Below are 9418 nucleotides of genomic sequence, written 5' to 3'. Positions count from 1 at the left end.
GTGGGTGGCACTTTGGCACTACAATGTGTATGGGCTTGAGAATGATTACCGTTCCTAGCACTAGTTCAATCACAGCAAAAATTTCCACTTACGTGCAAATAAAATTACTTAATATAATATGTTAATATATATTATTTAATATGTATTGATTAAATATATTATTAAATATATCAATTATGAAAATTAAGGTTTTATTTTATTTCAACTGGATTGATTCGTGATCGTAATTTCAAGGATATAAAAAGTTGACTATCTCTCATATCAAGCAGTTACTAGATGATATTCTTACAGATGAGATAAATTTTTTATTCTATTTAATAGTGTTTCTATTATTGTGCATCTTTTATTTATAATTATACGTTCATTTTGTTATGTTTTTGGCTTTTTGTAGTTTGTGTGAACCCAAATTATCATAATCATTAGGGGTGCACATTAAAAAATCAAAATGTGGTTACTTACTTACTTCATTAGTCAAATACATTATTTGAAGCTGAACGAAACTATCGAATACCACTACAAGAAAAAACGTATTTATTGACGTAAAAAATCAACAGCTATCTCTTTCGTCGATAATTTTCGATGGCTTGCTGTCGATATTTTAAAAAAATAATTAAAAATAAAATAATAAAATCGACAGTTTGGTCGTCGATTTTTTAATGATGCATTAAATCTATCTTTACTATCGTCATATTGTTGACGAACCGGGAGTTGAATTTACTTTGTTTTTAAAATCGACGGACATAGCGTCTATTTTAATATTTAAAATATTGACAACCTTTCCATCGATAAATTTAAACGGTTTAAATTACTTTCTAAAATCAAATAAATGGTATGGATACACGCTAAAGGTGTGACTTTTTTTCAAACTAAAATCAACAAACTTACCGTCAAATTTTATTACTAAATACACCAACCCCGCACCCACTTCCCCTCCAAGTTTAGAAACACAATTTTATCCTTTTCTGCATTCGAGCGTATCAGAATTCAGAAACACCAACCTTCATTCTCCTCTGCCGGCATCACAGTTGCGCCGCCGTCACTCCGTTTGCTCGCGCCGCCACTGTCGCTCCTCAGGTATCCCCTTCAATTTCATTTGGAAATTCCTAAATTGTCCTTGATCCTCTCCACGCCGATGACCCCTCTGCTCTCCAGGTATCCCCCAAACCCTAAATTCCCATTTCCCCCTTCGATTTTCTCTTGTTTTCAGCTTCTGCTTCATGCTAATTCACTTCTCATGTTCTGTTTTTTTTTTTTTTTTTTTTTTTTTTTTCAATTAGATCCGTGTGCCAGAAGGTTGTGATCTTGTTGCTGTTGGAGCACTTGCTGTGGCATTTGGCACTTCTCATGTAGCACTTGTGCATAGAGCTAATTTAACCTCTGGTCAGGTATGTCATACGTAGTTAATTTTTATTTATTTATTTGTTGGTTATGTTTATATCTCTTTGGAGTGGTTGAAAAGTTGATGAAATTGTAGGTGTTGTTGGTTTTGGGTGCAGCAGGAGGTGTAGGGCTTGCAGCTGTTCAAATTAGAAAAGCGTGTGGTGCCATTGTCATTGCTGTTGCTAGGTAGTACTAATTTTTTCAATGCAAGGTTGAATATGACTGATATAATTGTTCTTCATTTGATTGATATTTCCATCTACTAGGTATCTTTTGGAGTTGAATTTGTTTTGCATAACTCGGTTTCAGGGGAGCTGAAAAGGTGCAGATTTTGAAGACTCTTGGTGTTGATCATGTCATCCCTGCTAGCATAGCTCTTGTTAAGGTATACTATATTATGAGTTAAGTCTTGATTGATCTAATTATACTAAAGAGCTTATCTATTATGGAACCTCTATATTTGCTTATCTATACTAAAGACATTCTGAGTCAATGAGTGGTTCGAAAAATTACATGCAAGTCTTTTTTCATAACATATTCAATTTTTAATTATAACTAGCTTGTGCAGTGAATCAATTATTAGTAACAATGATAAGTCTTATCCTACAAACCAAACTAATTACATGAATAAATGATGCAATTTGAACTCTACCATAAAAGAAACACACTACGAATACGTTAATGGCAATATCGCAGCTACACTCATGCTATAACTCTCTTTCGTTCTTCCTTTTTGCTTCCCAACCTTCTTTGATTTATTTGTTTTTCTTTTTCTTTTTCTATTTGCCCCCTAAAAATGAGATACCTTCAATTTAATGGTGCCATTATATGGAACCTCTATATTTGCTTATCTACCTTCAGAAAGCTTGGCTTGAACTTTCTGTATTATAATTTTTTTTGTATATTAAGCTCAAACTTATTTTCTGCATTCACCTTTATTTTCCCTTATCTTTGCCATCAGTGGAATTTTATTTTTGCATCATGTATCATATTCCACATGAACATCTTTATTAGGGGTGAGGGAGGTATCCACTATTAACAGAAAAAACATTTCTCAAGACTAGATGTGGATGGACTTTAGACCAAGTGGATGAGTAATTTGGATGACTACAAACTTCACAAAATTAAGGTTAAACTAGGTAAGACCGATTAATAAATACCTTAAGATAATCTGGATATCGATCACAAACACCCCTAGGCCCTTGCACAAGCTCTGAAAAAGGGTTGATGTTAAAATAATATCTTCTTAAGTGTCAGATGACATGATGATTGGGTGGTCAGATGAATCATAAACCAACAGTCGAGTCAATACAATCACAACACTTCTTTTCTCAGATTCTTCTTATTCATAGTTTTTTTTTCTGCACTTATTGTTGAGACTTTGGTTGACACCTTTACAGAGATGATCATCGTGTTGTTCCTCTTTCGAAAAATCCTCATTCCTCTCACGCTGATGGAAATAAAATTACCTTAGCATGCTTAAATTCTGGAGAACTTTTAGAGTGTTTGATCATTTAACAAGTGGTCTTCCAAAAGTATTCTTCTTTTGCTGTAAAGTATTAAAGCATTCTAATACGCCATATTTTTGTAAAAATTAGTTTCGTAAATGTATTCTAACTCCCCACATTATTGAGTACAGAACACATTCATGAAAGAAAGCACTTACCGGTTGACTGTTGTATGATAATGTGCCTTGGTGCACTTTGTTTTGTGATCTAGCTTTTCTGTACTTTTGAGTCAGAGGTTCCATATATTTGCTGTAGTTTAGTGAAAGTGGTTTTCATGCTCAAAACTCTGTCTTACTCTTACATTTTATGTTGATGAATATTGGTAACGGGTTGTTTAGTTATCTTTTTGTATTTAGGCAGGGGATCCTCTTTATGTTCTGTTGTGCTGTTGGCTAGCTGCAATTGGTGCTGGTCTTCTGAAAACTGAGGAGATTTTGGAAAGGGTGGCGAGGCTGCAAATCTCGAATGACATTGAATTTGAGGAGCAGAATTTTATTGCCTTGATGAATTAAGCAAGAGAGGTTGGTCCCTTCATCTATCTTTGTATCTTACAAGTTTTAGTATATTCATATTTGATAAAAATGCTTCGTGTAAATCACAAAATCAGCCGCCACAAATGTTTGATTATAAATGAGACTCTTGCTTAATACTACTTTGCATTTGAAGGGGAGTTGTATCAGTTTATATTAACTGACCGAATTAGTCTAAATGATAAACAATTTGGCTCAGAAGAATAGTTTAAAATGGTGCTTCAAAGTTTTTTGCAGGCTTGTTATTGTTCTTGTCTGTGGGAGGACATTATGATATAATCTCATATATAAATAAATTTAATAAATTATTTTCAAAAAATAAAAATGGTATTCGAAAAAATCTAAGAAAATAAAAAACCTTAATAAGGGATAGAGTAGGGTTTTGATTTGCCTTAGTTGGAAAGATTGATTTTTGCAATGGGACAAGAGCCACTATGGTAACACTGGCCTTTTCAGTTCCAACCGTACAATAATCAAAAGCTTACTCCCTGAAATTAAAATATCAATGATATGCTTCATAGAAAAATATTAATAATCCAAACATAAACCTTAGAGTCCACCCTCCCTTATTACTTTTGACTGGGAAAGATTCCCTGCCACATTGCCAAATTTGTGTCATAGTTATCCTTAGCATTTTGTATTAGAAAAATCATTAAGGTGTGTTTGGAAACTTGCAATAATAATGAACCAACTCAGATCTAACTAAATCTAATGCATATTATTTATAATTCATTCAAAATGCGATGGATCATTCGGAAACACAGCATAGGGCATATCTAATTAGTCATAGAGTAAAAACTGACAAGTTTTTTAATAAAGAGAAATATAGGGTACAGATCAAATTTTAAAGATGTGCTTAGGTGGCAAGACCCAAATCACACATTCTAAAACCACACTTTTCACTTAAAAACCGTAACTCTTCACAATGAAAAGCGTCACCTAATGGAAAAAAGTAAATTAGAAGATTTAAGAGAAGAAATAATTAAGTTATCAAAATTAATAGATAAAAAATTAATGATTTTAACTAATGTTAACTGTAATGACACCGAATTCTTAAAATCAATACAAAATGATTTTTCTTAAAATCTTTATTTTACTATAAGTTTTATTGAAGGACTTCAAAAACCTGAAAAAATTTATTTTTCACACGGAATTTCAAAAAAATGTTACCATGGAGATGATTCACCACATCTTTATCATACCTTTAACCCACAATTAAATTCTATAGTAGACATGCTTGAAGAAATATTAGTATCCATAAAATTTCAAAGAAATAAGGAAAAAGAGAATCCCAAAGAAGAAAAATTTCAAAATATAATCAACATAACAGATTTAAAAGTAAAATTACCACTAAAATTATGAATATTGAAGAAAAATTAGAAGTTACAATGCTTTTTAAACAATTAAAAAGGGCTCAAGAAAATAATATTATGGAACAAGAATTTCAAATAGAAGAAGAATTAGTAAATTCTGAAAATATAGAAAATGAAGAACACATCCTAGATTATTCTAGTGACGAAGAATCAACAATTCCAATACAAGTAAAAAATGAAGTTGGAACATCTAAGGATAATCAATCTCAATTTAAATGGGAAACATGTTTTGATAATTATGCTTTTAAAAAAGGGTTTATAAATAAAGATTCAAAATATACAAAAATACCATCAAAATATGTTCCTAAAATCCAGGAAATGGAAGGAGATAGAATGCTCGATTTAGACTGTAAAAAGAATGAAAAAGAAATTTTCGAAAACTGGTTAAATTCCTTCTTATTAGAAGCCTTTACCAATCCAAAACTTAGTGAATTATCTGGAAGAGACATTTGGAATTACATAGGGTTTCATACTAAAGGTACTATAAGAGATTATATGACATCAATAGAAAACCAAATAATAGAAGAATTAGCAACAAAACAACAACTTATGATAAGATATTATATATAATGATGATTCTATATAAAGAATTTTTTAGAAAAAATATTATAGATCATAGACAAGAAGTCTATAATAAAGAATATCAAGAAGCAAAAAACCATTTAGCTAATATTCAGATATATGATTTATGTAATGTGGAGTCTTATATATGTGAATATAGAATACATTATTACAAATTAAAAGAAGAAGATAAAAATCATTATCTTAGTATGTATATAACAAAACTTCCATATCCTGCTAATGAATTTATAATGGGAAGATTTATAAGAGAAATAAATAGAGGGACAATTGAAAATAATTTTGGTGGAGCAACCTCTGCAATAAGAGAGAAAATAAAAGAACGTTGTATGCAAGAAGCGACTCAAAAAAGATTTGCAAATATAATTAGAATTTGCTGTCAAGATAATGAAAAAATACCCCAAAAATATGGTCTTAATAAAAAATTTCAAAGAAAAAGAAAATATCAATTTAGAAAAAGAAAATACTATCCAAACTGGAGAAAAAAGAAGTATTTTAGAAAAAGAAATAACAATAAAAACAAAAGACAAAAAAATGACTATTGCCTGAATAAAAAAGAAAATTGCAAGTGTTGGTATTGACAAGAAGAAGGACACTATGCAAATGAATGTCCCAAAAAGAAGGATAAAAAAGATCTTACTAAGCAAATAGAAATTGCTAAGTCTTGTTTCATGGAACCATTAGAGGAATCTGATGATAACTTAGACTATATTTTTGAATATGTCTCAGAAACAGACTCAGAGATTGAGTAATAATGCCACATTCATTACTATAAAAATAACAGAAAAGTTTATAAATGCTTTCATAGATTCTGGAGCAACACAATGCTTTGCTAGTTCAAATATAAAACTTGATGGGAAAAAATTAAAGAAACCATTAAGAGTTAGAATAGCTGACAAATCAATACATAAAATTGACCAAAAAGCAGAGATGGCTAAAATTTTTATTCAAAATTATAGGTTCATGGTTCCATCTATATATATGTTAGATTCTGGAATGGATTTTATTATAGGAAATAACTTTTTAAAGCTATATCATCCATTCATTCAAGAATTAACATATATAGTTTTAAAAGCTCCACACGATTCTTCAATAAATCAAAAATCAAAACGTATAAAAATACCAACTACTATTATAGACAAGATCTTAAAATTTAAAATATTTTCTATATTAGAGACATGTTATTTAAATTTATACTTTCAGATAAATATCCCAAAAAATAATCTTGAAATAAAGATAGAAGAACTTTTGGATGAAATTTGTGCTGAGAATTCTTTAGATATTAAAAATACAAATAACGAATTAGTAAGTATTAAATTAAAAGATCCTACAAAACAGATAAATGTTCCAAATAAAATTCCTTATTCCGCAAGAGATAGAGAAGAGTTTTCATTAGAATGTAGAGATCTTTTGGAAAAGGGAATTATAAGATTAAGTAAAAGTCCTCATGCGGCTCCAGCCTTTTATGTCGAAAACAATAATGAAATTAAAAGGGGAAAACGAAGAATGGTTATTAACTATAAGAAGATGAATGAAGCAACTATTGGTGATGCTCATAAACTTCCAAGAAAAGATTCTATTTTAGAAATAATCAAAGGAACAACTTGGTTTTCATCTCTTGATGCAAAATCAGGATATTGGCAACTTCGTTTAGACGAAGAAACAAAGAAATTAACTACTTTTACTTGCCCAACAAAAGAATCAACAAGTGTGTTGCTCTATGAATGGAATGTATTACCATTCGGATTAAAACAAGCCCCATGTATTTATCAAAGATTTATGGAAGAAAATCTAAAAGAGTTAAATGAATTTGTTTTAGTGTACATTGATGATATACTAATTTTTACAAAACAGGATAAAGAAGATCATCTTCAAAAATTATTAATAGTTTTAGAAAGATGTAAAGAAAAGGGATTAGTTCTTAGCAAAAAGAAAGTAAGAATAGCAAAACAAGAAATAGAGTTTCTTGGATTAATTCTATCCACTCAAGGAAAGCTAAAACTTCAGCCAAATGTCCTAGAAAAGGTAAATTTATTTCCTAATAAAATAGAAGATAGAAAACAATTACAAAGATTTTTGATCAAGGATTTTTAAAGAATATAACAGAATACACTAAAAACTTATTTTCAAAAATAAGTACTAAAAAAGAATGGAAATGGAATGAAAAAGACAGTATACAAATTTAGAGGATTAAAGAATTATGTGAAAAACTTCTAGAACTTTATATTCCAGAAGAAAATGACTACTTAATAGTAGAAACAGATGTTTCAGACATAACCTGGTTAGGATGTCTAAAAGCTAAGAAAGCTATAAAAAGTTTGGAACAAGAAAAAGAATCACTAGATTCTAAATATTCCCCAAAGGAATTACTTTGCAGGTATATTTCAGGGACTTTTACTCCAACAGAACAGAGATATACCACTCATGAAAAGGAAACTCTAGCAGCAATTAAATCTCTTTAGAAATGAAAAATTGATTTACTACCTAGAGAATTTACATTAAGGACAGATTCAAGTTACCTAACAGGTTTCATACGATATAATTTAAAAGTTGATTATAATCATGGACGATTGGTAAGATGGCAATTATTTTTGTTACAATATCCAATAAAAATTGAATATATTAAGGGTGACAAAAATGTTATTGCAGATACATTAACAAGAGAATGGAGTTCGTCTACAACGCATTAGATCAAGAAATTCAAAAATATGAGCAAGAACTCGAAAAATGCAAGCATTGCCAGCAAATAAGGACACAAATCCAATCCCTCAAGAAGGCCATTAAAGCAATGAAATCAACACAACAAGCAAAACCATTAGAGTTCAGACAGCTAAGCATGGTGGACAAACCAGGTGAAGAAAAAATTTCAGAAAATAAAACAATTGTTGAAATTATTAAAAAATCCACACAAGATAAAAAATATTATGTGATTTATAATGGCCCCATGAAAGGAGTATATGATGCCTGGGAAAAAGCAGCACCATTCACGCATCAATCAAAAATAATTCATAAAGGAGGATTTTCAACACTGGAAGAGGCAAAGGAATCCTTCAGGGAATATGAAGTTCTTCATCCAGAACAAACTTTAAAAAAAGCAGATAAAGCTCCGATTCAAGCCCAGAGAACAGGAATAATGAGAAATATTCCTACAAGAGCTGAAATCAAGGAAAAGAAAAGGGTCTATAGATCAAATCTCAAAGAAACCCTTAACATAGTCCTAAATTGGACTGAAGAAAAAAGGGCAATTTTGGGATATTATCCTATTGCTAAAGAACAACTAACAAAGCTAGTTATATTTCCAGATGCTTTCCCATCGGACACATATCAGTTTTTTCAGTATGGATTAATTGATACAATTTTAATTTTTAATGATCTAAAAATTATTAATGAGTTTCCTGCAGGATTCGTTGATGCAGTAAAGAGATTTAAAAATATAATTGACAATGTAAATCCAAGGGATATATCCCTAAAATTTATGAATAGTCAACCTATTTTTAATGAAGAAGAAGAATGCTTGGTTCCAGCACATCAAGTAATATTCATGTCCGTCTTTCCAGGAAATTTTCAACCAATTGATCAAGTTCAAGATTTAACAATCTACAGTCATGAAGGTAGACTAGTAAGGGTCTTCGAAAGAACTCAAAAGATAACAAGGGAATCTCACACAAGAATCAATTATAAAAGCAGAAATACTCTGCTTGTGTCCAGTAAAAGAAATGAAATTGAAGAAAGAGAGATGAGACTCTTGGTAGAGTTTGAATCTGCATTCTACAATCTATCCGGACTCTTAGAAAAGCTCCCTGAAGGGATAAAAAGGAATCTCTGCTATTTGATAAAAAACAGAAAAGACCACAAGTGCCAGCTGTGTGTCTCAGAAATATCTGAAGAAAGCAATAATGAAATGGGATCCACCCACATGATAAAAGAAGAAGACAGCGCATCCACCCACATAAAAGAAGAGGACAGCGCATCTGAAGCATCCTTCGACATTATTGCATAATGACGTAAGCGCTTAGGTCATAGAGCACCAACAATGTAGCTGGTGTAA

General features: G+C 30.7%; 1 protein-coding gene across 1 annotated transcript; it reads left to right on the top strand.

Moving 5' to 3' along the window:
• Positions 1–1107: 1107 nt before the first annotated feature.
• Positions 1108–8739, top strand: LOC112794640 (uncharacterized; the record flags this gene model as incomplete). Its single annotated transcript, XM_072234322.1, has 6 exons — positions 1108–1152; positions 1278–1385; positions 1475–1566; positions 1690–1765; positions 3245–3409; positions 8020–8739. Coding segments are annotated over 5 exons (477 nt in total), but the record flags the coding sequence as incomplete, so codon positions are not given.
• Between the last annotated feature and the right edge of the window lie 679 nt (positions 8740–9418).

The sequence above is a fragment of the Arachis hypogaea genome, chromosome 4 (genome assembly GCF_003086295.3).
Source record: "Arachis hypogaea cultivar Tifrunner chromosome 4, arahy.Tifrunner.gnm2.J5K5, whole genome shotgun sequence".
Taxonomy (NCBI): Eukaryota; Viridiplantae; Streptophyta; class Magnoliopsida; order Fabales; family Fabaceae; genus Arachis; species Arachis hypogaea.
Note: the sequence above shows the minus strand (reverse complement) of the source record. Positions and strands in the feature narration are given on the sequence as shown.